Source organism: Vidua macroura, chromosome 21, assembly GCF_024509145.1.
Source record: "Vidua macroura isolate BioBank_ID:100142 chromosome 21, ASM2450914v1, whole genome shotgun sequence".
Taxonomy (NCBI): domain Eukaryota; kingdom Metazoa; phylum Chordata; class Aves; order Passeriformes; family Viduidae; genus Vidua; species Vidua macroura.
Window position 1 is genome coordinate 946,441 of NC_071591.1, and position 27,999 is coordinate 974,439.

General features: G+C 52.4%; 5 protein-coding genes across 10 annotated transcripts in view; 3 read left to right on the forward strand and 2 right to left on the reverse strand.

Moving 5' to 3' along the window:
- The window catches only part of GAPVD1 (GTPase activating protein and VPS9 domains 1), a 29,310-nt gene extending 14,485 nt beyond the window's left edge, over nucleotides 1–14,825 (reverse strand). Inside the window, exons 1-10 of one of the 5 annotated variants that reach the window (XM_053996769.1) lie at nucleotides 14,741–14,825; nucleotides 13,963–14,011; nucleotides 7,849–8,048; nucleotides 6,659–7,502; nucleotides 5,414–5,500; nucleotides 4,167–4,301; nucleotides 3,861–4,050; nucleotides 1,868–2,028; nucleotides 936–1,065; nucleotides 43–168 (exon numbers count right to left, since the gene is read on the reverse strand). In XM_053996769.1, coding sequence (XP_053852744.1) covers nucleotides 43–168; nucleotides 936–1,065; nucleotides 1,868–2,028; nucleotides 3,861–4,050; nucleotides 4,167–4,301; nucleotides 5,414–5,500; nucleotides 6,659–7,502; nucleotides 7,849–8,033 — 1,858 coding nt within the window. In that variant the 5' untranslated portion in view covers nucleotides 8,034–8,048; nucleotides 13,963–14,011; nucleotides 14,741–14,825. Of the gene's footprint in view, nucleotides 1–42; nucleotides 169–935; nucleotides 1,066–1,867; nucleotides 2,029–3,860; nucleotides 4,051–4,166; nucleotides 4,302–5,413; nucleotides 5,501–6,658; nucleotides 7,503–7,848; nucleotides 8,049–13,217; nucleotides 13,238–13,962; nucleotides 14,012–14,128; nucleotides 14,265–14,740 lie in introns of those variants that run through there. The other 4 variants (XM_053996768.1, XM_053996773.1, XM_053996771.1 and 1 more) reach the window with 4 other exon arrangements.
- An 18-nt stretch (nucleotides 14,826–14,843) lies between these two features.
- Nucleotides 14,844–18,876, forward strand: HSPA5 (heat shock protein family A (Hsp70) member 5). 2 transcript variants are annotated; one of them, XM_053996775.1, is made up of 9 exons: nucleotides 14,844–14,929; nucleotides 15,176–15,314; nucleotides 15,511–15,742; nucleotides 15,975–16,112; nucleotides 16,383–16,495; nucleotides 16,574–16,964; nucleotides 17,222–17,459; nucleotides 17,650–17,817; nucleotides 18,002–18,876. In XM_053996775.1, the coding sequence occupies exons 2-9, from the start codon at nucleotides 15,199–15,201 to the stop codon at nucleotides 18,559–18,561; spliced, it is 1,956 nt and encodes a 651-aa protein (XP_053852750.1). In that variant the 5' UTR covers nucleotides 14,844–14,929; nucleotides 15,176–15,198; the 3' UTR covers nucleotides 18,562–18,876. The 2 variants fall into 2 exon arrangements, with proteins under 2 accessions (XP_053852750.1, XP_053852749.1); XM_053996774.1 differs by having other exon boundaries at nucleotides 14,910–14,994.
- A 501-nt stretch (nucleotides 18,877–19,377) lies between these two features.
- RABEPK (Rab9 effector protein with kelch motifs) lies at nucleotides 19,378–21,670 on the reverse strand. The gene is made up of 7 exons (XM_053996776.1): nucleotides 21,603–21,670; nucleotides 21,338–21,474; nucleotides 21,106–21,258; nucleotides 20,836–20,997; nucleotides 20,443–20,592; nucleotides 20,116–20,265; nucleotides 19,378–19,931 (listed from the first exon to the last, which is right to left on the reverse strand). Exons 1-7 carry the CDS (start codon nucleotides 21,659–21,661, stop codon nucleotides 19,597–19,599), a joined length of 1,146 nt encoding a protein of 381 aa, XP_053852751.1. The 5' UTR covers nucleotides 21,662–21,670; the 3' UTR covers nucleotides 19,378–19,596.
- A 99-nt stretch (nucleotides 21,671–21,769) lies between these two features.
- PPP6C (protein phosphatase 6 catalytic subunit) lies at nucleotides 21,770–24,915 on the forward strand. The gene is given in 7 exon segments (XM_053996158.1): nucleotides 21,770–21,920; nucleotides 21,922–22,101; nucleotides 22,192–22,257; nucleotides 22,601–22,742; nucleotides 23,084–23,163; nucleotides 23,262–23,471; nucleotides 24,088–24,915. Coding segments are annotated over 7 exon segments (1,050 nt in total). The 5' UTR covers nucleotides 21,770–21,797; the 3' UTR covers nucleotides 24,337–24,915.
- Nucleotides 24,916–24,978: 63 nt separating this feature from the next.
- Nucleotides 24,979–27,925, forward strand: ARPC5L (actin related protein 2/3 complex subunit 5 like). Its single transcript, XM_053996159.1, has 4 exons — nucleotides 24,979–25,173; nucleotides 25,299–25,371; nucleotides 25,619–25,795; nucleotides 27,363–27,925. Exons 1-4 carry the CDS (start codon nucleotides 25,034–25,036, stop codon nucleotides 27,423–27,425), a joined length of 453 nt encoding a protein of 150 aa, XP_053852134.1. The 5' UTR covers nucleotides 24,979–25,033; the 3' UTR covers nucleotides 27,426–27,925.
- Nucleotides 27,926–27,999: the final 74 nt, after the last annotated feature.

Here is a 27,999-nt window from a genome sequence, read left to right on the forward strand (position 1 = left end):
ATCTCCAGCAGCTCAGGCACCTGTAAGAGAACTGGCACCTGCCTTGCTCGTGCTCCAGCAGCTGCAGAGCCTCGACGCCGTTGCTGCCGGAGGGGCCCGCGCCCAGCTCCGACACCGACTCCCCCTCCAGATCCAGGGAGGACACAGAGTTGGAGCGATTGGAAGGGCCTGCAAAAACAGATTTTACTCTGAAACTCCTTTGAATAACAGTTCCTAAATATACAGCATTAACAATCCAGGACACAAAAACTCACTGGAAAAATTACAAGAAATGAAGTAGCAGTTCCAACACAAAATATTGACTCTCACTGCTACTGTACTTAGCTGCAACTTAAAAGCCAATAAAGTCTTTGTCTTTAATTTATTTACTTGCCCATTTGTTTCTTTTGTTTTCTTATTTTGAGCAGACAGAGAGCAGAAATGAAGTTATGGAAGTTATACAAAATAATGCAAAATTTATGTGTCCAAACCTCTTCCATCCCACAGACATCTGTGCTTTGTTATGTCTGAGGTTCATATAAAGGAGTTCTGCAGAAACTATTCTGACTATTCTGAAACTAATTAGAACAGGATGAAAAACAAGTCTGAGAAGTTCAAGTTTAGAGCTAAGTTAGATTATCTTAATAACTAGGACTAGTACTGCACTTAAGTTAAAAAAAAAAACACAAAAACACCCTCTATTTTCTCTTTCTAAACACACTTAGTCTTCTTTTTCCTAACTCTCAGATTCAGTTATGCCTTTGTAGGTCAAAATTTAGCTCCAGGCTTTATTCTCTGAACAACTAAGAAAGAAGAGAGCCTCTCAGAGTGAAATAGCACAGTCCTCAAAACAGCAAAGTCTAGATGCTGTATTTAACACACCTTCCTTTTACAGTTAAGGGGGGAAAAAACCAACAGAGCAACACAACTTCTTTAAGACTTAAGCAGCCCTTCACCTTCAGATATTCCTTCCAGATTATCACTGCAGAGGGAAAAGCGCAAGGTTTTATCAGGTTTACCGTGGAGCTTGTTCTCGTCGATGGGGACATCTCCTTGCCCGCCATCTGCAAGCTGCATATTTAACACCTGGAGGGTGGGAGAAAGAAACAAGACTTCGTTAAAATCATCTGTTTTTCAGATAATTAAACAGCAAATAAAACATCGGAGACATGTTTTTGTATTGTTAATGGAACAATCGAATTTCTAACATTCTGTTAGAGAAAAGACAGCAAACTCCCAAGTCAGAGCCTGGGGAGAAAGCAAGGAACCACCCCATGGACATTAGGAGTGTCCTGATAACAAGGGACCCCGTGGACATTAGGAGTGTCCTGATAACAAGGGAGCCACAGCTCCCTCATCATGCAGAGCAGTATGGAAAGGATCTGCACGAGGCTGCCAGAGGAGATAATCCCAACCACCAGGCGGGGAGCAAAGCTGGAAGCAGTAGCTGTGCTACAGCTGGAGAAAGAAAAGGCTGGAACACCAGCCCTGGCCCAGGAACAGTCTGCAGGCACTGATGGCACTGTGAGCTCAGCTCTGGCCTCACGAGAACCTGGGCCTGTGCCTTTCCTGAGCTGCCAAAAGCGTCAGGATCAGTGCTCCAAGTCTGCCATTCACCTGTGTCCCTGGATCCAAAGGACAGGGCATGCAGAGACACAGCAGTTTCTTAATGCTCAGAAACAAGAGCCCAGGTTTGCTCTTAAGCTTCTTAAGTGAGGGAACAAACCCACCTAACGAAGGCCAGTTTGAAAGCTACAACCCCCAAGCTCAGTAACACAGAATAAGGATTTTTATTCCCATTCCAGCTCTGCAATCTCACTGCTGTGCTATTAGAGAAGACAGAGGCTGCACGGTTCAAAACACCTGAGATGTCATCGTTTCTGGATACCTCATTTTCTGACATCATTCCTGGAGTAATCTGTGGACCTGTCCCCAAAGAAATCACCAGCACTTCTTCTGGCTGAACTTCTGGAATAGTCTCCTGGGAGGATCCTTCATGATCTCCGTGCTGGTCCATTAGCATGTTTGATCTACTTCTGCTTCGAGTGGCTAAGAAAATATTTCAAAATATCCACATTAGAAAGCTAATGAGGGAAAAAAAAAAAGGGAAAAAAGACAATACAATGGAAATGCAGAACTGTAGTATTTTAACTAGCAATACACACTAAGGAAATTTTTAAAATCAAAGTGTTATTAAACTTTAGAGAGATGGAACTGGTATTTGAACTTGAGTACTGCCCTGTGGAAAAGGAAACTTTCAACACAAAGGTTGAGAAGCAGAAAAACAAGGTGCACTGTGACCTGTTTGCCTACAGCAATTCAGCCTATTCCAATCACAGAAAGACCTTTTATACATTATATGAGAAAATTAAGTTTATTACTAAAAAAAGGTCTAGGTTTCTGTGGTTTAAAACTCTAATTAATTTGTTTAAAAGGCTTTTTTTTCTAAGAAGTAGGAAATCTTATTCTAACAGGTGTCTCAAACCCAGACACACAACACAACATCAAGTGGTTTACTCTGATTACTTTGCCACTCTTACGTCCCCTTTTTCACCGGCCTCAGATTCCCACACGTGGCTCCACGGAAGTAAAAACACCCACATGAAATTAAAGTTTCTAAGAATGGCAGCATGACACCAATTGCTACTTTATTTGACCCAAGGAAAACAAGGCAAGTGTGCAGAAGTGGCAGCCAAATTCTGATTATCTCACCGAGGGGTCTTTAAAACCCACATGTACACAAAATGAGTTCATAAACTGCAGAAATCTGCCAAGGGAGCTGATTGCCAGGGTGGCCCAAAGGCATGCTGAGTTATGTGACACGAGTCAAAGTTTCACAGAAGAATGGAAAGAGGGCATTACCCACCAAAAGGGGTTACTAGAGTTATGTGAGCTGACAGATTGGTAGCAGAGGTATCCCAGGCAGTAATCGCTGCCAACTGCTGTCCTGGAGTTCGAAAGCATTAAAATGAAACAAAAGAAACAAAAACTTTGAGCAAAAGCTATTTTATACCATAAAATAAATGCTGTAAAGTGCCACCACTTTACAGGTGTAAGACCAGAACCATTCAAAAGCAGAGTTAAACCAACATGGGACACGTTTGTTTTGGGGGAGGTTTTTTGGTGTTTTTTGCCACTTATTGGCCTCTGTATATTTTCATCCTTTTACACACCAACACCAAATCTCTCAAACAAAAATATCCCACGTGGACATATTCACATAAATATACACTGAAGAAGAGTACCACCCTTCCTGTTCAAAAAAAAAAAGTATTATTAATATGGAAAAGAAATCTAGACCCAGAAATCCTATTGAAAAAACAAAAATTGCATTCCAGAATACTAACAGTTGGAATTAGAGCAGGCAAGGAATGGAGAAAGGACAAACCTTCTCTTCTCAGCACATACTCTGAAAATCCTGCTCCTGCTTGTTCACCCTCCTGTCCATTTGCTCTCTAACAAAATGTTAAACTTATTCTATCCCTGTTCTATCTAGTTTAAACTAATTAAATGCCTCTGCTTCCGTCTTACTACTTTCCTGAGCAATTTTCCCCCTAGATCTGCTTCCCACCTTCAAACCTTCCCTCTATTATCACTGCCAACCACCACCCTTACGACTACCAACCCCTCCAGAAATCTTCTCCAGTACAGGCTGGAGTGATGAAGGTCATTCACCACACCTGCATTAGACACTAAGGAAGTTACCTTAAGAAAAAATTTTCAGAAAAATTCTGGTTTAAGAAAAATTCTTCACCATCTACACAGAAGAAATAGGAACTGAAGGTGTAGGTGAAGAGTAGGCCCAAGAGATGACTGAGAAAATGGCAGAGAAATGCCCAAGGTGTCAGAAATCACAGGGGAGCTCCACTCGCCCTCCTTACCTATGGGCAGGCGGTTCTTTTTGTTAGCTGGAGTAGTTGCAGGAGAAAGCTGGGGGGTGCTATACGGAGTCATTTCAAGGCTGCTGCTTTTCCCTGGTTTGTTCTGGGGTAAATTTGCCAGCAAGTTTTCCAAAGCCATCCGATCTTCCTTAAGTTGATCGCTTGACATCACGTTCCGCATGAAGCCAACCTAAACACGGACAATCGTCTGGGTAAGAGCTGCAGTGCAAACCAGCCTGCTTTTGCCCAGGTGGAACATAAGGGAACAGGCTGACAGTGGCCCTTTCCAGGGGCAGGAGGCATTACCAGGGCAGTGAGCTGGCTGTAGGTCATGTACACCACGGTGCGGCTCAGCCCCTCCAGCAGGTTCACGGCCGACATCGGGGGAGTCTCGACCGCGCGCCCGTCGATCACCACGTCCAGGAAAGCAGCAACACAGCTCTGAGAGACAGCAGACAGCATGAATGAGACACCATCCCTCGAGTTTGGAATGAAACTTGGGACAGGAGTTAAGCGGTTTACAGAATAATTTAAGTTTCGCTTCCTACTTCTGAAATCTTGGGATAAAATGGCAGAAATTTTAAGGTCACTGAAAAGCAAGCAAGGAAAGTGTGCAGTTACTTTTAGCATTTCCTTCGTTCCTTTCCTGCATTCCAAAGTGTTACTTACTTAAGTGTCCTCTTACAAATTAATGGAAAAAAAATAATGGCAGTAAACTGGCCCTTCCTGAAGAATCTGCTGAGCACAGACTGAAAATGAAACAAAGAAGCAAGGACATCACTTTCAAATCGGAGTGAAAATGTTACTTGTACAATAACCGTGTAGCTTTGTGTGGTGACTGTGTAACAACTAGAATTACCAAAACCTGGACAGATACAAGGTTACCAAGGATGCCAACAGGTTTTTAAACACTTGACAATCTATCAAAGGCCATCAGCTTCACTGTTGCTCTGATGAAGGGAACTGCTCTACGGCTACGGATGATCCATACTGACAGCAAAAGCTGAATAAAAAAAGAAAAACTATGCAAAAAAGAAAGAGAAGTTACTTGCACTAAGAAATTACTTGGTGTTAAAACAGACATTATACTAAGGCTGTTTTCAGATCAAATGTTTTGTTAGGTTCAGTTGAAAAACCACAGACAGTCATTCAGTATTTCACAGAATCACAGAGTGGTTTGGGTTGGAAGAACCTTAAAGACCATCCAGTGCCAACCCCCTGTCATGGGCAGGGACACTTTCCACTAGACCAGGTTATTCCAAGCCCTGTCCAACCTGGCCTTGAACACTTACAGTGCTCAGTTGAAAATACCATTTAATTTAATTTTTAAAAATATTTTATTTTAAGAACTATTAGGTCAGAATAGAAGCAAGAACCCCCAACCCTTAATTCTAGTATTCAAGATTTTTTTTCCCAGCTTTGTGCAGGATTTAATCTGCTTTTGATTACATGTAACTTGGAAATTAAACACTTGGTAAGTCCTTTGCAAAGTCTGAGAAAGAAAGCTGCAGAAGGATGATGATGTATTGGATTTTTTCAGCCTGGATTCTTACTTTGTCAAATTTAGCCAGGTTGCTCTTCGTACGTGGATCTCCCTCCTCAGAGCCTGTCATTGCCAGCTGCTGCAGAAGTCTCCCAACCTGAAATTAAAAAGAAGTACACAGAATAAGCCTTTCAAACCATGATGGACCTGATTATAAAAAATATTCAAAAAGCCTCCTGCGTTCTAAATCCTTTTTCATTTAATACTCCAAGAAATAGTTCTGATTGAGTGGACAGAGATTTGTGCTTGCTTTCAGGGAAGACAAAAATGCAAGAAGCTTTAGGAAAAAAAGCAGTCATTGCCTTTAACAAGAAAATGTGCACACACAGTAGGCTGTGACCATCCATACTTCCCCCTCCCAGGAACAAAGCATGTTTTGTTTTTGCAGCATGTCAGAATTGAGAGTTGAATCTAGGTCATCTAAACCTAGAGATTTTCAAAGGCTGCATATATTTTACTAAGGAGGGCTAACTCTTATTTCAGAGCACATATCCCTTATTCATCCCCAACTGCAAAGCAACCCTCAATTTAAAGAGCTGCCAACTGCTCTGCTACAGCACGTGAGCAGTGACACAGGAGAGGATTGCTGCTGGATTTTAGACAAACACTGAGCAAAACTCACCAGCGTGATTGCACTGTAAGAATCACTCCCTGCCCACTTTATAGACTACAGTAAAAAGCAGGTTTTGTTCCTCACGTGGAGGAACATCCTCAGTCAGACAAGTGTTGCTCAACACCTTCAGATGACTCCTCTATGTAATATCATTAAATTGTCCAAGTGTTTGCATAATGACAAAAACTGGTCATGAGGGCTGGGGAATGCTCCAAGTAGAGCACTGGACATTACTGCCAGACAACAAGGGGTTTTCAGCAAAGTATTTCTTATTTTTTGCAATACCTGGCATAATATTTAACATTAGCAAGAACAGCATAACATTCTTTTTCATACGTTCCAGAATTCATCTTCTAGTCATTCTTATGCCTTAGCTTCCATCCCTTAAAAACAGCTTTTATAAAGGATATTTTCAATTCTTCTAAGGGATACATGCTGTCAATTTTTTCAAGCCAGTATTTTAAGCAAACAGATAAATTTTGGAGCCTGCCTTTTCAGCAACAATTAACACAAATATTTCGTTAGCATTCATTTTATAAGTAGGAGAGACAGTACCTTCACTTTTACTGTAGTAGCATCAGTTCTAGAGGGAAGAAAAAAGCCATTTATGTATTTTTAAGAGTGCCTTACTGTGAATCATACCTGCATCAGGTTAAATCTTGCCACCTCATTGATAGGAGCATCAGAAATGATGCCGTACTGCTCGGGGTTGACGATGGCAGGGCAGATGAAACAGGCCAGAAGGAGATCTGTGCACATGGCTCTGACCTCGCCAACCTCCAGCCTGTCCACACACGACAGCGTTTTGTACATCTGCGACACAATCCACCTCAAGCTGTGAGGAAAACAGTACGTGTTTTGTTTGAGATAGCCAATGAATTTGTTGACCAGGGTCACCAGCTTGGCCTCGTTGGAGTCAACCATCTCTTGGACTCTCTGCTTGAACTTTTCTGTGCCTTTCTCTCCAAATAACTTTTCCTGCTGTACTGGGGAGAATCTCTCGATTAACTTGTTTGCATCGGTTTCCAGGTGGTCTTCATCTTCAACCAGAAGCTGCATGATTGGCTCATGTAAGGTAGCAGTAAGAAAAAGTTTTGCAGAAAAGAGTCCTTCAGAGAAAAGCTTGAACAAGATGCTGAAGGCACAGGTGCCTCGTCTCAGGAGCCGCCTGGGGTTGTCGCTCTCCTTCAGTTCAAACTCAATCAGGTACCGCAGCACCTGCAGCAGGTAACTCTCATCCTCCTGCATGATGCAGTTGCCGTAAATGGAGGTGAACACTGTGTGAATGACGCTCTGGGTGTTGTCCTGGTTGAGCTTCTCTCCAGCAACCAGGCAGGATGCAATAAGCCTGGGGTTCTCCCTCAGTCTGTTCAGGAATTCTCCGTAAGCAGTCTCCTGGAATCCCAACTGCTTGTACCCGTCCACAAACTGCGTGTCCTCCAAGATTTTTGCGTGCTGGCAACATTCAGCAGGAGAAGCTTCAGCACTTTAAAGAAAAACATTGAAACACTTTAAGTAACTCTTAAGTAAACAAACTTGCTACGAGATGCCACGTGATCTATCTATTAACCAGGCTGCCACAGAGGAAGAAAGTCTTTCCAGAGAGTTACTACAAATTATTTGCAAATTCTGGATAGTTTGCTCTCATGAACAGAAGCAAAACAGACACAGGTATTAAAAAATAATTGTTTCAATGGCCAACAAGTAAGTTTCGGTGTAAGATTCCCCAGCTGAGGTTTGCTTTACAGCCTGACTATTTTTATGGCCAGCACAGCAAGGGCTGCAGGCTGTGAGGAGCGGTGCAGGGGGCAGCAGGGCGGGCTGTGCAGTACCTGGTGATGATGAGCCTGTCCAGGTTGATGCGCTGCTGCTTGGAGATCCAGGCCGTGCGGTACAGCCGCTCCGCCGTCTTCAGCACGTCGGCGTTGAGCCGCTGGATCAGCTGCTTCTCCGAGCTCACGTACAGCCGCTCCTGCTTCAGGTGATGGGCCAGCGTGTGGATGTCCAGCTTCACCATGGTGCCACAGCCCCCCTGGCACACAGAAGGGAGCGTGTCAGCCCCAGCAGGGAGGGAAGGAGCCCTGCCAGCCCCGCGGGCGGGCGGCGGGCACAGGCTGTTCCCTGTTCCCAGGCAGGGAGCAGGGAACGCTGCTGTGCCCCTCCTCAAATCCCCCAGCCTGCACGAGGCACTCTCTGAATTCATGCAAGCTTTCCAGGGCCGGTTCCATTTGCTGTCACTCCTCAGGGACACTGGCAGACAAGCAGATGGTATTTTCAGCTCGCCCCGGTGAGCAGGAACAGGAGCACAGCCCTGCCACAACCCTGACCACACCTCAGGTACACGAGGTGGGAACCTGCCCTTACCTGGGGACACGTGGCCTGGCTACAGCTCAGGTGACACAAGGTCAGGGAGATGAAGAACAGCCCCCATTCCCACAGGCTGTTTGGGGAATGGGACCCCTCCTTCATCCTAAAGCCCATCCAGCACTACCCAAGGATCTGGGTGTTGGAATCTCTCTGGCCTGTTGCCTCTCTCATCTATGCACCAGAAGCACCAAGCTCTCAATGCTGCTCTTTTCTGCTAAAAAAATAATATTTTTTTTTAAATAATAACAATATTACTAATTAAGGAAAAAACCCACCAGACCACAAACCAAGGAGTATCAACACCCAGATAAGGCAGTAGTTGGAAATAAGCTTAGAGACTTTGCTCAACAGTAGAATTCATTCAGAAAAAATTCCTCAAATATTTCAATTCAGAAGAATATTTCTTTGGGCCATGATCCAAAAATGTTGTTTTATAGTGAGAAAAACGGAAACAACCATAGGCTTTCATAGCACGTCAGGGGCTAAAATCTACACAAACCCCTGCTCTGTATGAATGTAATATCAGTTTTAACTTCACAACTACAAAACATCTCAGTAGAGTATTGCACCACACAAGACACATTCCAGGAGAAAATCCATCTAAAAATTAACTGTCTGGGAGGAAAAAGCCCCATCAAGTGCATTAATATGGACAAAGGAAAAGGTACAATCATGCAGATCATGCAATTGATGGTTAAGTGCTTCATGTCTTCCCCACCAGAACTAAGAGCCACACCAGCTAGTTTGGGAAGGACAAGGGTTTGATGTAGATACCACCTGTAACAGACCACAATGTACCTGTCGTGTGTATCAGTAATGGAGATGTCAGAGGGCTCTGGTGAGGAACCCTTCAAAGCAATCCTACATTAAAATAAAAACTTACTTCCCACAACCTGCAGTGACTCTGGACAAGCCTTGTTTCACAAACCCATTTAGACCATGCTTGAGAAACTACAAATAATGTGCTAGAATACCACGTGCTGGCCCAGTGCTCTCCCCTGCTAGTGTTTTAAAGATCTGTGTTTCACTGTTCAGCAGAGCAGCAGGTGATCCTCACTGAAGAACACAGATTAGCTCCCTAATTAGGCACAGGTTTCCCATTTGTTGGGTTTTTGCAGCCTGACAACCAGGTGCACTGACAACCATCACTGCTCCTTGTGTAATTAAGTCCTTTCATCTATAGTTTTAACCTCACAACCAGAAGCCAGGCATACATGAACAGAAAAGCTGTCACAATGCATAAAAAAATTCAGTTTTATTACACCTGAAGGTTTAAAGGCCATTCCTAGTAAGCACAGAAAATTGGGTATAAAGCTCTTTTTAAAAAACCCCTCCAAACTCAAAAAGACCCCAAACCAAATTCAGCAACCCTAACCAGAGGCTACAGCTGATGCATCCAAAAATGAGATTACGACAGGAACTTGAAGGATGTGCTAATTCAGACGTTTTTAACTAGGACAGTCTCAGAGAAATGATTAGAAGAAGAAACATTGCTGTTACTGCCAAAGTTCTTTGTGAAACAAATATCAACTTCTTGCAACAAATTTATTTTTAGTCTCAGAATTTAAGAGCTTGCAAAAAAAAAAAAAACAAACCAGCAGTAAACTTGCTACTGCCTGCAAACACAGTAGTAACCAGTTTTTAGGCTGTGAGCTCGTGCTATCAGCCAGGAAAAAGAAGTTGAATCCATAAAAACACACACAAACAAGACCTGCAGAGCTGCCTTCTGCCCTTTCAGAGCTTCCCACTGTAGGGCTGTGTTCAAGAGCTGCTCATACTCGACCAAACCCAACAGCTTTAGTTGGCATTTTCCACTTTCAGGTGTCAACCCACAGTCTCCACTTTCCTGGACAGAAAGCCAGTCCAAGTGGATCTCCTGCTTCTAAGCAAGTTTGGGAAGGAAGGGGAGGCCCACATGGAGTACCCCTAGGAACAGCCTGTTGCCTCTGCCTACAGTCCTATGCCTTTGTTTTGCCAAATTTCGAAACAAGTCTCTATTTTTGTGTAACAACCCCATTTAAGAGCAGACAAGCTGATTAAACAGCTCCTGAGGTGCTCCCTACACTTGCAAGAAACTTCTCTCAGTTTCACTTAGGGTCTTTTTTTTTTTTTTTTTTTTTTTAATTAGAGAAGATGTTTCCAGCATCAAGGATGGGCAAAGCTCCCTAAGAAGCCTCTGAGGAAGATGCTCTGCTCCTTCCTCCTTTGCCCATGGGTCAGAGCAAGCTCCAAAAGCCCTGTCTGCAGCAGCCCACGCAGTCCCACACAGTCCAGAGTCCTGTTACACATGCACTAATCCACCTGCCCAGCAAAAAGAGGTCACACTCCTGCATTGTACCATTGGTGATGTCACCTGAAAAAGACTGACAGCAGAAACCTCACCCCTGCTTGGAAGGTGAGGTGAGCACCCAGCAGAAGAACAACTGGGGCAGCTCCTGACGAAGAGCAGACACTGAGGCCTTGAGAAGCTGTGGGAAGTTGCCAAGTGCCGTGCATTCTGATTTCTCCTTTTCAACTAATTGCCTCTCTGAACTCCAGGCCCAAAACAAGGCTCCAAAGAGCTCCCTTAGCTGTATCTGTGCTGCTAAATATACTGGTCCTGTGACTACCTGATAACATCCCATCAGTTGGCCACTGCCCACGTGTGTCTTATCTGCCTCTGCTGCAGAACACCAGAAATAACGAAAGCGAGAGGAGAATCGATCCAGAACTGAGCCACAGCAGGTCACTGTGTGCCACTGCTTTGTCAAGAGCTGTGAAAATCCACAGGATTTTCCTCTCAATCCACAGGAATCTGCATGACAGCAGCTTTCACCTATGTACAAGAAAACGGGATCAGCAGCTTCCCCAGCTTGGTAACCTCCATAAAAATCCAAGTGGCTCGACTGCAAGGATTGCTGCTGAGATCCAGCTCTGTGGAGAGGAACACCTCATCACTGCCTTCCACCACTTTTTAAATTAATTATTCTGAAGCCACACACACACAGCAAGCAAGAGCACAAACAACTCTGTCTTCACCTGAGGTCCCTGGCAGACACCTGAGAACATCAGGGATGTAAAGCAGCAGTTTAACACACAATGTACTTCAGCAAGGCTCAGTGAAGAAAACCCAAAAAACCCAGCTGGGCAAGATGCACACGCTATCCCTCTCTTCAGACACTGATATTACCAACACAGCTTGTCCTGAAAGAAAAAGCTATTGTACCACTAACACACCTACCTGACACACACTGCTCCTCCCCAAAACCTCTTCCCTTTACAGCAGTACAAAAAGACAGCAGCTGCATCCTCTGAGCAGGCTCCACAAGGTGCACTCCAGAGCTCTTGGGCCAAAGCTTCAGCAGCACTTGGCCACAGCCAACACTCAGTGACACGCCACAGAACAGCTCTGGAGCAGAGCCTCTGCTGATTCCTCGCTTGTCAGATTACCTTGTCAGCTGCTCATAAACAAAAAGCTGCCTGTAATTATCCAGCAATCTGGTTTGTGGCTACCACGCACAACACCTGGAATAGCAGATATCTGTACACAGCTGTATAAGGGAGTCACTTTAGGATATTTAGACATCCAACAGCCCGCTGTGGCTGAAGGAACAACAGATATGTAAGATTGTGCTATGTGCAGATTATTTTTCAATCCTGGAATTTCACGTTGATATGGAAACATTTCCATTTTCTGTCAGTCATTTCAAGACTACTCAGGAACCTACAAGTAACTGTGACACAGTAAGAGCAGCTTAGCACAACAACTCAGACAATTTCCCTTCATGATGCTCCACATATCAACAACAAAGACTGCATGACCTGACAGCATCTGAGATGCCTTGCCCTGCTGGCAGCACACATTTGTTCAGAACCCAAGGCAGTCTCTCCTTTGATGGACACAGGACACAGATTGCTTCCCACTCCCAAAAGCCCTGGAGAACACGACACTGAATCTTCAGGAGCTGAACTCCACCTGACAATGTCTGTGGCTTTGTCCTGTGGCATACAGGAACGAGCCACATCTCCTTGCATATTTCTGTGATTCAGGTGACAGCAGAGAGATTAAGTAAAGTGGTAAATACTGCTGGTACACCAGATCCTTCTTCCTCCTCCTGTGTTTCCTGCTCAGGGTTACTTGCTCCTCCTGAGTCTCGCTACGCAAGACTCAACTTCCAGAGCAAGTTTGGGCACATCTAACGTAGGCAGGGCAGGGCAAGGCAAAATCACTCCATCCTGCAGAAAAATAACTCCTAAGCAAGCCTGAATGGTTTCCAAGCTAATTCAGCCCTGATGAAGTACCTCTTTCCTCATTAGTATTTATAGTAGCTTCTCACCACAAGCCTTATTTCTTTACACAAGCTAAGTGCCCATCTCCCACAGCTGAGCTAGAAGAGATCTTTTTCAGCAGGACGGTTCACCATGACCTAGGACTCACTGCTGAACCCTCACGTTACAGCACCCACCAGCTCAAACACACCTGTAACACACAAAATGCGGGTCCACTGTCTAATTGTCATTAGTAAGAAACTCATCCCTCACGTTTGTTTCTGCCCAGAGGCTGCTCTCAGCTAGCCCTGGACAAACTGTCCACATCCACGTGTGAGGAGAGCCTTGTTTCTCGTGCCCTGTAACAGAACTCATCAGTAAAGCACAGGATCAGCTGGCTACTAAATTATCTATTATGGCATTGCCATGTTGCATAAAATCAACAAAAGCACATAACCAGGCTAAAATCTATTCCAGTTGCTTGTGATGCCAGAAAGTGGAGTTTCCTTTAGGTGAGAGTCACGCTAATAAAGTTTTAGCCAGAACAAGTGCAGAACTTGAAGCTGCTCAAACTGACAAAACCAACCTGTTCTCCTGAGAGCAGCTCCCTTCTCATCCACCAGGAAGGGCAGCTGCTACTGAGGAGAGTATGTTCTCCATTATCTGACAAATATCACATCAAAATCCGTGTGCTGAGCATCTTAAATATTTTGGAACCCTCCTCAGCAGCAGCAGTTGAAAAGTGCGTCCTGAAGCCACCATCCCGCTGCTTTTACAGAGCATTTCAGATTTCGCATACCGCCCGTGCCATTTCCCCTCCATCCTCTTCAGATTGCAGCTTCTACTCGTGAGTCAACTGCATCGTTCACCAAAATAGCACTTCACCTATCAGTAAGTGTAGTGTCACATGCTCGCTCCGAGAGCTCCATCCCAACAGCTCTGAGGAGCGCGGTATCATGACTTTGCAAGAAAAAAAGCCCGATACTGCCCGCCTCGAGTTCTCCAGCGTCAGGGGTCTGCGAGGAACCAAAAAGGGAAGTCACCACACTGGTCAAGTTTCAAGTTTTAAACCTGCACAACACAAAAGCCGTGAGGGAGAGGCGGCAGGAGCGGCTCCCGGAGCCGCCAGGGCCCCGCTCCAAGGGCTCCGCTTCTCCGAATGCCTCCGCACGGGGACCGCCGGTGCCCGGAGCGGCCGGGCGGGCAGGGCTGCCCAGGGCACAGGGGCACGGACGAACGGCCAGCAAACCGCACCGACAACTTCTGCCGCCGCCCCCGCACCGCTCCCCCGCCTCCCGGGCGCTCTATCGCGATAAACCCACCCGACATACCCTCCTCGGCTCCGTCTCTCCTCGGCTGCCCGCCTTCCCTCTCGCTTCCCTGGAAAAACCAAAGGGTTTTGTCAGGCCCCGGGCCTTCCTCCGCCTCCCACCGCTCCCTCCTCCTCCTCGGGGGGAGGAAGCCGAGCACTGTCGCGGGATTCGAGCGTGTCCCTACCCGGCCAGCGCCCCGGCGGCTCCCGCTGCGGCCCGGGCGGGCGCGGCACTGCGCAGGCGGCGACGGCGCTCCTGGGACTTGTAGTCCCGGGGCCGGCACCGGGAGCGGGGCCGGGGCGAGGCGGAGCGGGGCGAGGGCCGGGCGGAGCCGGGGCCGCTCTCGGAGCTTCGCTCCGCCGTCAGCCCCGGCTCCGCCCGGCCCCGGCTTGTGCGTGCGGGGCTCGGTGTCGCGACGTGGCGGGGCCTCGCGGCCGGCTGGCGGCGGCGGGACGGGCGGCGGCTGCCCGGGGACGGGTCCCGGTGTCGCCTCAGGGCGCTGGGCACGCGCGTGTCACCTCACACCCGACGGGGGCGGCGCGGGGCTCTGCCCGGAGACCCCGCATGGCCCGGCCATGATGCCGGCCCGGCTCCAACCTTCCCCGCACCTCCCTCCCGGCAGTGCCCCGGTACCGCCCGTACCCCCGGTGCCCCCGGGAGCGGCGGCGCCCCCCCCACCACCACCGGCGGGTTATTCCCCCACCCCGGCCGGTAACCATGGAAACTTCCAGAAGTGCCCCCCCCACCCCGCGGCCGTGGTCCCGCCCAGCCAATGGGGACGCTCCGCTTGGCTCACGCTTCTCTGTGGCCGCGGCCGGCGGGTGGAACCAATGGGGCGGCGCGAGGGGGGCGCGCCGGGCACGGCGGAGCGGCCGCGCGGTGCTCGCCAATCGCGGGAGGCCAGCTTGGTAGCAGCCGGCCAATGGGGAGGCTCCAGCGAGGGCGCGGCAGCCAATGGAGAGGCTCCACGAAGGGGTAACGGAAGGTATAAAAGGGCGGGCGGCGCGGCCTGGCGCCTCAGCGGCGATCGGGGCGCGGCGCTTCTGCACGGTGAGGGCCGGGCGCGACCGGGGCTGGGCCGGTGCTGGGGGGGGAATGGCGGTTGAGGACACGGAAAGATGGGGTGGGGACGAGGGGGGTGATTCCGCACGGCGGGGGCTGGGTGGTTGCGGCGCGGGGGGGCGGCCACGCACGTGGCGCCTCCGTTGTGTAACCGGCGGCCTCTCGGTAGGTGGGCGCAGGTGAGCGGTCGCTATGAGGCTTCTGCTGCTGACGCTGCTGGCGCTGGGCGCCGTCTGGGCGGACGACGAGGAGAAGAAGGAGGACGTGGGCACGGTGGTGGGCATCGACCTGGGCACCACCTACTCCTGGTGCGTGGGGACGGGCACGGGGGGCTGGTGGGCAGCGCTGGGGCCCCGTCTGGGGCGGCCGGGCCTACGGGAGGCGCGGGGAAGCGCCTGCGGGCCCGGGCGGGCGCAGGGAGGAGCAGAGGGGGAGGCGGGCGCGGGGGGGGGATGTGTGCAGGCCGCGGCCCCGCCTGACCGTTCCGCTCCCCCCCAACCCCAGCGTGGGCGTATTCAAGAACGGGCGCGTGGAAATCATCGCCAATGACCAGGGGAACCGCATCACGCCGTCCTATGTGGCCTTCACCCCCGAGGGGGAGCGCCTGATCGGAGATGCTGCCAAGAACCAGCTCACATCCAACCCGGAGAACACCGTATTCGATGCCAAGCGGCTCATCGGCCGCACCTGGAACGACCCCTCCGTGCAGCAGGACATCAAGTACCTGCCCTTCAAGGTGGGCCCCGAGTGCACAGGCAGCGGGGGGGCTGGAGGGGAGGACCTACAGTTCTGGTCAGAAGAGGCATCTGCTCACAGTGCTCCCCAGGAGGATTGGTGTGTAAACAACAGTTCCTGGTGTTAGCTGCAGTCATGTTATGCCTGTCATAGAGGTTTTGCTTGATGTTTAGAAAGAACCATGGGAACAAGTTGGAATAGTTGAATGGGACAGTATCCATTGTTCTCCTCAGGTGGTTGAGAAGAAAGCCAAGCCCCATATTCAGGTTGATGTTGGAGGTGGACAGACAAAAACATTTGCTCCTGAAGAAATTTCTGCAATGGTCCTGACAAAGATGAAGGAAACAGCAGAGGCTTACTTGGGGAAGAAGGTAAGTGTACAGGAAACACTGGTGACAACTTGGATTAGCAGCTTTAGGAAAAGGGAGGAGGGTAGGCTGCCCCAGGACTGCCCTGGCCATCCCAAACCACAGCCAGTGCTGCAGGCCCCTTCAGCAGCCCTGTTCGATGGGCTAAGCTGGTGCTGGCTCTTCATCTCTAAAGATGGGCTGCTCGTTCCCTGCACTGCTCAGAGAGGCTGCTACTGCTTACCGACTGTTTTTTCTGTCATTTCTCTAACAAAGCTGTCCCTCCCTGCTCAGGTGACCCACGCTGTTGTCACGGTGCCAGCCTACTTCAACGATGCCCAGCGCCAGGCCACCAAGGACGCCGGCACCATCGCGGGGCTCAACGTGATGCGGATCATCAACGAGCCGTGAGTACCTCGCCCTGTCCTGCCCCAGGGGAGCTGTGTGCTGGCACCCCCAGCCCTGACAGCCTGTTCCCTGTACAGAACAGCTGCTGCCATTGCTTATGGACTGGACAAGAGAGAGGGAGAGAAGAACATCCTCGTATTCGACCTGGGCGGTGGAACTTTTGATGTGTCCCTCCTCACAATTGACAACGGAGTCTTTGAAGTGGTGGCTACTAATGGTGACACTCACCTGGGTGGAGAAGACTTTGACCAGCGTGTTATGGAGCACTTCATCAAGCTCTACAAGAAGAAGACTGGCAAAGATGTTAGGAAGGATAACAGAGCTGTGCAGAAGCTGAGGCGGGAGGTGGAGAAGGCCAAGCGAGCTTTGTCATCTCAGCACCAGGCCAGGATTGAAATAGAGTCCTTCTTTGAAGGAGAAGATTTTTCAGAGACACTCACTCGAGCCAAGTTTGAGGAGCTGAACATGGTAAGTTTAGAAAGGTAAAGTTACACAGCCTCAGCTCTGGATTGGGACTGTGGAATGTGCAGCATCTCATGCTGTGACATTGCACTTTGGAGTATAAATAACTCTGTGTAAGCAGGCAGCTGTTGCCTGCCAGGGAGCTGGGCCTCAGACAGTTTGACATCTCTGCTCTGTAGTGGTTGTACTTTGTACCTCTGGGGCTGCACAATGGGTTGTGCTGGGAATACAGTCTGACAGCCCTTGGGGTTTGGTCTTTGCAGGACCTGTTCCGTTCCACTATGAAGCCTGTTCAGAAAGTCCTGGAAGATTCTGACCTGAAGAAGTCTGATATTGACGAGATTGTCCTGGTTGGTGGATCGACTCGCATCCCCAAAATCCAGCAGCTCGTTAAAGAGTTCTTCAATGGGAAGGAGCCTTCTCGTGGCATTAACCCAGACGAGGCTGTGGCCTACGGCGCGGCTGTCCAGGCCGGGGTGCTCTCTGGGGACCAGGATACAGGTAATGGCACCCTCACTGCCACCTAAGAGTTGCCTCAACACTGCATGTTGGGCATGGACAAGCAAATGCAGACAAACGTGGATCTTTTCCAGTCCTTGGAGTTCTGTGCCTCTGAGGCCTCAGGATGCTGTCTGCAGTGCTGTGTTTGGTGCTGAAGTTGTGTCACAGTCTTGCCTTTGATCTGTTCCAGGTGACTTGGTGTTGCTCGATGTCTGTCCCCTGACTCTTGGCATTGAGACCGTTGGAGGTGTCATGACCAAGCTGATCCCAAGAAACACCGTTGTTCCCACAAAGAAGTCTCAGATCTTCTCCACAGCTTCTGACAACCAGCCAACTGTGACCATCAAGGTCTATGAAGGTGGGTGTCAGCTGTGGTGGCCCATGTGACAGCTGCAGTCTGTCTGCTGTAGGGTTTTCGTTCTTGTTTCTGATTGTCACAAAGGCTGTAGGTACTTTGGTCGTGGAACTGTGTCACTCATGGTTTCACAAAGTACAGGCCACGGCTGGGAAAGAAAGTAACCCTGTCTCATTGTTTCTTGCAGGTGAACGTCCCCTGACCAAGGACAACCATCTCCTGGGCACCTTTGATCTCACGGGAATCCCTCCTGCCCCTCGTGGTGTCCCCCAGATCGAGGTCACCTTTGAAATCGATGTGAACGGGATCCTCCGTGTCACGGCCGAGGACAAGGGCACCGGCAACAAGAACAAGATCACGATCACAAACGATCAGAACCGGCTGACGCCAGAGGAGATCGAGAGGATGGTGAACGATGCTGAGAAGTTTGCCGAGGAAGACAAGAAGCTGAAGGAACGCATCGATGCCCGGAATGAGCTGGAAAGCTACGCCTATTCCCTGAAGAATCAGATTGGGGACAAGGAGAAGCTGGGTGGGAAGCTGTCCTCTGAGGACAAGGAAACAATAGAGAAAGCAGTGGAGGAAAAGATCGAGTGGCTGGAAAGCCATCAGGATGGGGACATAGAAGATTTCAAAGCACAAAAGAAGGAGCTGGAGGAGGTGGTTCAGCCCATCGTTAGCAAGCTGTACGGCAGCGCCGGCCCCCCGCCCGGCGACGAGGAGGCAGCAGAGAAGGACGAGTTGTAGATACCGGCGTCTCCGAATGTGGTGTGTGTATATATTGGACTCAGGAACACTTGTTTAAAATATTGAACTCTTAATTTGGAATGTAACTTTGAATCTTCACTCGTGAGTGGAGCTGGAACCGCTAGCCCGACGTGGCTGTATCCTGCTTTTCGTTAGCAGTTGCTCGATGTCTGGGATGGGGAGTGGGGTGGGAGTGTAAATGTGGGTCTAGAAGTATTGGCAGTGGAACATTCTATTTAACAACTTGGTCATGTGAACTTGGTGTAGAGCTTTTCTACCTGGAGTGACCACAATAAATTTGTTATTTACACTGGACTCTCTCCTGGTTCTGTGATCTCCATTCCCCAGCTCCAGCCAGGATCTGGATTAACCCTAAAGAAGGATGGGGAGTGCAGCTCACCCCCTCAAGGTCACCTTTCATGGGCCCATGGACAGTGGGAGGTCTGAAAGCAGGAGCTGGGCCTCTGTTGCCTTGGGGTGAGCTGGGATTCAGTTTCTGAAGGGAGCAGGTGGACTTGGACCTCACTGCAGTTTTACAGCAGATCCTGATAAGGAAGGGGGGGATCAAGCCTGAGCTGCCTGAAAAGGGGCAGCTTTTACTGAGCTGGGAGAAGGAGGTTATCCACCAGCACTCACTGCCTGTAGTAGTGGTGGTGCCCAGCAGTGAGGGAGGAGCTTGGCTTAATTATGTTTTCCTGCAGTATTAAAACTTCAGAGCTTTTAATGAAGTGTCATATGAAACAGACCAGTTTTCTGAAGACTGAAAAGTAGTTTACACCTAATAAAGGTTCTTAGAAAAAAAAAAAAGAAGCCTAATTGAAATTTGGTCTCTTTATTTAACTGATCCTTTTCCAATCCATGGGATTAGTTAAGTCCACAGTGACCTTGTCTGGTGCCAGCTCCAGCAGTGCCTGAAAACACCTTGGCTCCTGCCACGTTCCCTGGGCTGGGGCTGCAGCAGGACCATGTTCAGGCAGAGCCCCTGCCCCTCAGGGGTGTCAGCACCGTGCCAGCTGCCCAGGGGTAAGGACGTGCTCAAGTGACAGAATTGACCCCAGGGGCTGAGGCTGGTGCTGTGGGACTCTCCTCAATGAGGGTGACCAGGCACTCCCTGTGTATCTGCCCCTGTGTGTCCATGCCCCCGAACACGAACAGCAGATGGACAAAGGTGTCTTCAGCACAGCCCTCTCCCAGGTCCTGCTGGAGGGGCTCAGCTCTGTCCCCTGCTGCCACAGGTGCCTCTGTCCCAGCTGGGCTGTCTCCTGTGTCCCCGTGTGCCCCAGCCTGCCAGGGAATGACACACATGGCGTGGTCCAGCCTCCCGCTGGGCAGGGGAGATTCAAACTGCAGGAGTGTCCACTGCTGCCTTCCTGCAGTGCAAAGATACAGTCACAGCTTTAAACATCACACGCCAGACTGACACCATGAATTAAAACAGTTCTGAGCATTCAGTCTGGCAGTGCTGTAACTCTGGGGGAAGCCCAGGGTGAGCAGGTACCACGTTCCCCAGCTGCCTGGCATCTACCCTGGCAGCCCTGAGAGCAGCCTCCCTACCTGTGTGATACTTGTACGTGGTATCCAGTGTCCCATCTGGACCTATTCCACCAAAAATGTACAAGTGCTCCTGGAATGCTGCCGAGGAGTGGGATGCCCGTCCTCCAGGGACGTCCCCAGTGGCCGGGATCTTCTCCCATCTCATGTCATCTGGTGCAGGAAACAACACGTCCACGGTCATGCACTGCACAAACCCCACGCGTTTTGTTGATTTAAACAAAGAAGGTAACACTTTAAGTACTTAAGGACTAGTATTTCAGGAAAAAACGTCCCCTGAAATGAAAGCACATTGCCCACAGGCACTGCAGTGCCTCCATCCACACTTACTGGTATCGATGCAGAACAGGTCACTGTAAAAAACATCTCCAGCTAAACCCCCATGGATGAAGAGTTTGGTCCCAACTGCAACCACGGCGTGTCCGTGCCGAGGAGAAGGGGGATCACCCTGAGTCTCCGGCTGGGACCAGGTCAGGGTGCCTAAAAATGGGAGTGCACGTGCATTAGGAAGAAAACTGGAAATTCTACAGAGCAGCAACCCCGGAGCCCAGCCAAGGCTTCCCATGCAAGGCACTGGGTCTGAATTCCCAGTGACCACATGAGCACAAGGGCCTGCCAAAGGAAGAACCCATCCCGTGGGACTCGCCTCCAAACAGAGCTCAACCATTCCAGCCCCTGACTGCACCGCAAGGGCAGAGCTGCCAGCCCACAGGTGGGAGGTACCTGTGTCGAACGCGTGCAGCCGCTGGTCTTTAACGGGCTCTGCTCCCCTGTCGCCACCCCCGAACACGAACAGCCGGGCCCCGATGGCCGCCGAGGACGTGTGGAATGTCCGAGCTTGCGGCTGCTCCCCCCTCACGGCAGGGCTCTGCCACCTTCCTGTTTCTAGTTAACACATTTGATTAACCGAACCACCAGCGGGGCAACAGAGGCCAGGCCGGCCGTGCAGCCGCGAGGCCCGGCCCGCTGCGGGCCCGGCGCTGGGGCACTCACCGGGGTCCAGCGCCTGAACGCAGCCGCGGTTCCCGGCGGGGTGCGCTCCGCCGAACACCCAGAGGCGCGGGGGGCCGCCGGCGGCCAGGAACGTGGCGTGCTCGTAGCGCGGCCGCAGCCCGCGCCAGCCGGCGGGGACCCAGCGCAGCGGGGCTGTGGACGGGGACAGGCGATCGCACCCGGCACCGCTCGCGGTCCCGGTCCCGGTCCCGGTCCCAGCCCCGGCCCTCACCCAGCTCCACGAAATGCGCGTCCGCGAAGGCGCCGGCGGGGTCGGCACCGGCCAGCAGCAGGACGCGGCCGGGCAGGAGGAGGCAGCCGAGTCCCACGCGGCCGCGGGGCCGCTCCCCGCGCGGGCTCAGCCGGTACCTGCGGGGCGAGGGCGGCGCTCAGCGCGGGCTGCGCCGGCCCGGGCTCCCGCCGCTTCCGCCGCCCCACTCACCGCTATCCCCCCATCACCCCCGCCCCGCTCCGCGCCGTGCCCCCGCCGCGCTCACCACCGTCCCGGGCGCGGCCGCCGCCCCGCCTGCAGCAGCGGCAGCGCCCGCGGCGCCATCGCGGCGGGGCCGCTGCCGGGGCCGGCCCGGCCGGAAGTGTCGCCGGAAGTGCCCCGCGCTTCCGCCCGCGCCGGCGGCGCGCTCCGCCGCCCGGAAGTGGCGGGGGGGCCCGCTTCCGCCCGAGCCCGTGCCAAGATGGCGCCGCTGGACCTCGACAAGTACGTGGAGATCGCGCGGCTCTGCAAGTACCTGCCCGAGAACGACCTCAAGGTGCGGCCGCGGCGGCGGGGCCGGGACCGGCCGGGGCGGGCCGGGGCCGGGGTGGGCGCTGCCGGGCGGACCGGAGCGGGCGGTGCCGGTGGTCCCGGCGCTGACCCCGACCCTGCCCCGCTCCGTCCCGCAGCGCCTCTGTGACTATGTTTGTGACCTGCTGCTGGAGGAGTCCAACGTCCAACCCGTCTCTACGCCCGTCACCGTCTGCGGGGACATCCACGGGCAGGTAAGGCCGGGCCGGGCCACTCCCGGTGCAGCCCCGGGCCGGAGTCGGTGCCGGTGCCCGGTGCCCCCTGACGCCTCTCTCCGCCCGCAGTTCTATGACCTGTGCGAGCTGTTCCGGACCGGCGGGCAGGTCCCCGACACCAACTACATCTTCATGGTACGTTTGTCGGGCGCGGCCCCGCCGGGTTTGACAGCGGCTGGGGCTGAAATCCCGAGGGGCTCCCGAGCCCCGGGCCCCGCCCGGCGCCGGGGCCGCTCTTGGCTCCTGCCCGCCGGTCGTGGTGCCGGGAGCCCCGCGGGGGGAGGCAGAGCATCCCGGCCTGCGCGGGTGTCCCGGGGTCACGTCGGGACGGCGGAGAGGGGAGGGAGTGCCCGGCGCTGCCGCGGCTCCCGGCACATCCCGCTGCCCTCCAGTGCCGGGTTCCTCTGGGGCAGCGGGTGTGTCACTGGGCACTTTCCCGTGCGGCTGTTGCTCCATGTGCGGCTGTCTCCGCCCTCAGGGGGACTTTGTAGACCGAGGGTATTACAGCCTGGAGACGTTCACGTACCTCCTTGCACTAAAAGCCAAGTGGCCTGACCGTATCACGCTGCTGCGAGGCAACCACGAGAGCAGGCAGATCACCCAGGTGTACGGCTTCTACGGTGAGTCCTGCCTGGTGGCACACGCTGCAGCTCCAGGGACACGGTGCCCGGGGCTCCCGGGGCTGGGTGGACACGGGCTCCACGTTGTCATTTGCTAACGTGGTCATGGTGTTTCTGAAATGGAACGTGTTTAAGGCAGATCTTGCTGCTCTTTTCCTCTGGCACGCGGGGTTTCTGCTTGTGTCGCGGTGCCACGTTCAGGGGCACAGGCAGAGCACAGGGCTCGCTCCCTCCTCTGCACAGGGCTCTGACAGGGCTCGTGTGACACACCTGAGTGTGCAGGGTCTGCTGTCAGTGTTTTCCCGAGATCCACGAGGAATGAAATCCGTTCTCTCCAACAGACGAGTGCCAAACCAAATACGGGAACGCGAACGCCTGGAGATACTGTACCAAAGTCTTCGACATGCTCACAATAGCAGCTGTAAGTGCAAACGTTGGCAGCAGCAGCAGGTTGTCCAGATGGGCACTGCAGGTTCCCTGGCAGCCACACTGAGGGCTCTGTGCACTGTTTCCCTGCAGTTAATAGACGAGCAGATCCTGTGTGTGCACGGAGGCCTCTCCCCAGACATCAAGACCCTCGACCAGATCCGGACCATCGAGCGGAACCAGGAGATCCCTCACAAAGGAGCCTTCTGCGACCTGGTGTGGTCGGACCCCGAGGACGTGGACACGTGGGCCATCAGCCCGCGCGGGGCGGGCTGGCTCTTCGGGGCCAAGGTCACCAACGAGGTAACGCTGCTGCTCAGGGCCACGCAGCCCGAGGGTGGGCATGGAACCAAGGGGCTCGGCTCGGTGGTGTTTGAGTGCACCGAGGGCACTGCAGGACACTGAACTACCCTGTCACACCTCTGCCACTAACTCCTGGCGGTGGGGAAGCTTGGCTTGTGCCAGCTGGAAAAAAATGAGCCTCTTGAACCTAAAAGCACAAATGTAACTGTCAGATGTACTAATACCCATCTTGCTTTTGAAAAGTCTGATGTGGTGGGACTCACTAGTGTCCCTGGGCTCTGTGTGGAATGGTTTCCTAAGGATCTAGGAGAAAAATACCATTTTTTAAGCAATTCCCGAGTTAGTTTTGTTGTGTCTGCACTGAGCAGACTCCTCAGGGCTCTACACGCTGCCAGGCTCTGACCTGGCCACACTCAGCCTGTGTTGGTGTGTGGCCCTGGCACACAGCCCTGGATGTCACGCTGTTCCTCAGTGCCCAGCTGTATTTCCCAGGGGTTTCTCAGTGCTCGGGTCTCCAGCCCCCTGTGGTGTTCTCGTCCTGCTCCGTGGGGCCAGGCCAGGAGCAGACGTGGTGTGGGCAGCTCGGGCCACACTGACCTTCCCCCTTGCCTTGCAGTTTGTTCACATCAACAACCTGAAGCTGATCTGCAGAGCACACCAGCTGGTCCACGAAGGCTACAAGTTCATGTTTGATGAGAAGCTGGTAACGGTATGGTCAGCTCCCAACTACTGCTACCGCTGCGGGAACATCGCGTCCATCATGGTCTTTAAAGATGTAAATACAAGAGAACCAAAGTTATTCCGCGCAGTTCCAGACTCAGAGCGTGTCATTCCTCCCAGGACAACCACGCCCTACTTCCTCTGAGCCCTCGCCCGCCTGCTGTCGCCTCTCCCTGTCCTGCCCCTTTACAATATACTTTTTATTGAGCACTTTGCTGCTGAAATGCTGCCTCTTGCCTTTTTTATTTTTAAATTATCTAAATTTATTGTGTATTATGGTGTCTGTAGCAAGTTTGGTTTTTTTTGGTTTTTTTTTTTCCCCCGCCCCTAGATTAATTTCAGAGTATTTGTAATATGTCCTTGAGATTTGTACTACTGCATGTAGTCCTCGCCTAGTCCTGGGTTAGATGAGCCGATTCCTTTAACCACCACGCCCCGGGAGCCGCTCGGGCCCGTCTCTTGTTCAGCTTTTTGGTTTTGGTAAGTTTTAAGAGATTTCAGCAGCAAAGTCAGTGCCCGGTGTGCGGCGGGGCCGGGCTGCCCGTGCTGCGTTCACGGCGCAGGACCGAGCCGGCCTTTTCCGAGTGTTACGTGGATCCCAATAAAGCGGCGGAAGGGCTGTTCCCCATTCCCGGTCTGTTCCGTTTTCCTCGGGATCCCGGTTAAACCCGCGGACCTGCTGCAGCGACGGGGTTTGTACATTAAAGTCATTGTTCGGATTTTCTCCCGGCTCCGTTGTGTTTTCCGTGGCCGCGCGGGCCGGGGCGGGGCGCGGCGGGCGCGCGGTTCCGGTTCCGGCGGGGCCGGCGCCGTTTCCGGCTGGCGCGGGCCGGGCGGCGGGGATGGCGCGGAGCACGCTCTCGTCCCGCTTCCGCCGCCTCGACATCGACCAGTACGACGAGAACCGCTTCGTGGAGGAGCCCGAGGAGGCGGCGGCGGCCGAGCCCGATGCCAGCCCCGAGGTGGAAGCGCTGCTCAGGCAATATCCTTTGGGCCGGGGGGGGCCGGGGGAGTCCCGGGGACCGGCCGCGATCGCCCGCTCGGGGCCGGAGCCGCCCGCGAGCCGCGCACGCAGGTCCCGTTTGAGTCCTTGACCCGCCGCCGCACAGGCGAGGCGCTCCGCGCCTTCCACGCCGCCATCCGCAGCTCCCCGGGCCACAGCAGGAACGCGGCGCTGAAGGTACGGGCCGGGAGGCGCCGCGGAGGGAGCGCGGCAGCCGCAGGTCTGAGCGGGGTAGCGAGCCTGTGCTCGCACGGGTGAGCCCCCCGCGCTTACCCCTCCCTTCCTCCCCTAACCCCAGCTCTGCTCGTCCCGCTTACAGAAATAACCCAGCCTGGAGCGTGGCCGCCTCTTGCCGAACACGACTCTTGGGATCGTTCCCAGCTGTTCTCCTTCTCACATTTCTCTCTCTGCCTTGTCTTCCCAGGAGCAGGCCCAGGGAACGATGCTTAAAGTCCTCACATCTTTTAAAAGCAGTGAAATAGAACAAGCGGTGAATTCCTTAGACAGAAACGGTGTTGATTTGTTAATGAAGTACATTTATAAAGGATTTGAAAAGCCAACAGAAAACAGCAGTGCAATATTACTTCAGTGGCATGAAAAGGTACGTGCTGGGGGCACTCTTGGCTCAGCCACGCTCGCAGGCTCCTGGCCAGTGGTTTCAGGAGAGCCCCTGAAGAGAAGCAGGTGGTGGCAGGGCCTCATCCCTGAGGAGCTCAGTGTTTCCTTTTATCTTTGCTCTCTCTGAGCCTGCATTCACAAAGCCTTTGCCTGCACTTCCCCCTGTGCCACGGGGAGAGGAGACTTGCAGCAGGGAGTGAAGTACTGCTGAGTACTGCTCCAGCGGGGGGGAGATGTGCCGGGATGGACGGGGCAGCTGCAGTTGGCATCCCCTGAGTCACAGCAAACCTGTTTGGTTTGCCCAGGAGAGGATTTTGAGGTCTCCAAAGATTCCACTGGGGACCAGCAGGGGCCTCTTGCGTTTCTCTGGAATGTCAGCTGTGAAACAGGGAGCGTGGGATGTGTTCAGCAGCTGACTGTGGAACCTTCTTCCCTGTCTGTGCTGGGCTCAGGCACGTTCTGGGTTGAGGCACATCCCTGCAGCAGCTGCTGGGTGCCCCTGCCCCCGGGCAGGAATCCAAGTGAAGTCTTCTCCCCCTGCAGGGGTTTCAGCTGAAGCCCTGGCTGTCAGTGCTCCTAGGAAAACTGATCCCTGGGCATGCTGCAGCTCCCATGCAGGGCAGCTGCTGCCAGTGCTGGTGTCCTTCTCCCAGGGTGCAGGGCTTTTTCCTGTAGTACCTAAACCTGGTGTAGCGTGACTCCAGCTATTGGCTGCTGTCACCAGCTTTGCCAGGCCTTGACAAGGGAGGAGGGAATTTCTTGGGACAGCAAAGAACATGTTTCTGCTTGCTTTGTTTTCTTTCTTTTTCCTGTTGTTTCCACTGAGGTGCTTTCAGGTAAGTGTGGGTGGTGCTCCCAGCGTGGGAGGTGACACACCACCACCCTGACTGGTACTCAGAGCGTGTAGGGACATGAAAGGCATCTCATCCTCTCTGTTGTGAAAGGAACAAGGCAGGTCTGAGTAGGCAGGGTTTAAAGCCTGCTGTTCTGCTTTGTGGCAGTACTGGCAGGATGTGTGGCTTGCTCAGAGCAGAGTCAGCTCAGTGGTAGTACCAGTCTGTCCTCTGGAAAGGCCTGTGGCAGGACTGGTAGCTCAGGAGCATTTACCTGCCAGTCCTGCTCCAGGTGGGTGCTTTGCATTTGTCCAGTCGTGTTCCCCACGTCTCACTCTGCTCTGGTACCCCTGTGCTCTGTAGGATTGTGGCTGCAAAGTAACTGCCCCACTTCCAGCAGTCAGCTTAAATATTTAGTTTTTCATAATCACCTCCATCTTTTAGACTTCAGAAGGAAATACTGTTCACATTGAGGGACACAAATGCAACTGAAGCGAGCCCTTCCTCCTCCTCTCCTCAGGGATACGGGAGGTGAGACATTCTGCTCTGTCAGTGACTTGCAACACTGGAGCCCTCGAGATCCAAAAGATGGTTAGATTGTGGAGAATTAGAGTTTCTAGTTTTGGAGAAGAGCCAGAGTCCCTTCTGTGGCTGAACTCTTCAGTGTTTGTTCTGTGAGGGACGTGGTGACTCTGTAACCTCTCTCCTTTCCCACAGGCACTGGCAGTAGGAGGCCTGGGCTCCATAATAAGAGTTCTCACAGCAAGAAAGACTGTGTAAAGACTGTTAACTTGGACAGAGGTGACGGTCAGGTTTGGACTCAGAAGAAGGAATGAGCTGAAATTACACTGGTCCATCTTTATTAGAGATTGCAATCTACTGAAATCCTACAGTAACCTCCTCTTGGAATGCTTTTAACCTTAAAGGTGGGGGAAGAGTAAAGGTATTCCTGCATATTCCGACTATCACATACAGGAGCCAAGACATTCTCCTGCTCCCTTCTTTGACAGGCAGAGAGAAGGCACACTCCTGCCTCCTATTACTGTAAGTGAACAGGTATTTCAGATGCTGCTTTAGCCAGGTGTGGTGATACAAGCTCCCGTGTGTCCTGCTTAGTCCCAAGGTAGCTGTGTCCAGGCTGAGGTCCTGCAGCTGAGGGTGGGAGAAGGGCTCTTAGAACGGCGGCTGTGAACGTGTGGGTGAAGGACTCTTGGACTCTGGGGTTGGGTTAATGTAAAGTGAAGTGCCTGCTGCATCAATAAAGTTCTTGGATCACGCGAGTTACATTTATTTTCAGCTAAATTCTAAGTCTGACACTCCAAAGCAGGCCTGCAATAACCCAGTCCAACCCAGT

Coding starts and splice junctions, on each gene's coding strand:
- HSPA5 (XM_053996775.1), top strand. CDS start 15,199: ATGAGGCTTCTGCTGCTGACGCTGCTGGCGCTGGGCGCCGTCTGGGCG. Junction 15,743..15,974: donor TCAAGTACCTGCCCTTCAAG/GTGGGCCCCGAG, acceptor TGTTCTCCTCAG/GTGGTTGAGAAGAAAGCCAA. Junction 16,496..16,573: donor ATGCGGATCATCAACGAGCC/GTGAGTACCTCG, acceptor TTCCCTGTACAG/AACAGCTGCTGCCATTGCTT.
- RABEPK (XM_053996776.1), bottom strand. CDS start 21,661: ATGGCGCCGCGGGCGCTGCCGCTGCTGCAGGCGGGGCGGCGGCCGCGC. Junction 21,259..21,337: donor CGCGCATTTCGTGGAGCTGG/GTGAGGGCCGGG, acceptor CCCCGTCCACAG/CCCCGCTGCGCTGGGTCCCC. Junction 20,266..20,442: donor CCTGTTCTGCATCGATACCA/GTAAGTGTGGAT, acceptor TTCCTGCACCAG/ATGACATGAGATGGGAGAAG.
- ARPC5L (XM_053996159.1), top strand. CDS start 25,034: ATGGCGCGGAGCACGCTCTCGTCCCGCTTCCGCCGCCTCGACATCGAC. Junction 25,174..25,298: donor GTGGAAGCGCTGCTCAGGCA/ATATCCTTTGGG, acceptor CCGCCGCCGCAC/AGGCGAGGCGCTCCGCGCCT. Junction 25,372..25,618: donor GCAGGAACGCGGCGCTGAAG/GTACGGGCCGGG, acceptor TTGTCTTCCCAG/GAGCAGGCCCAGGGAACGAT.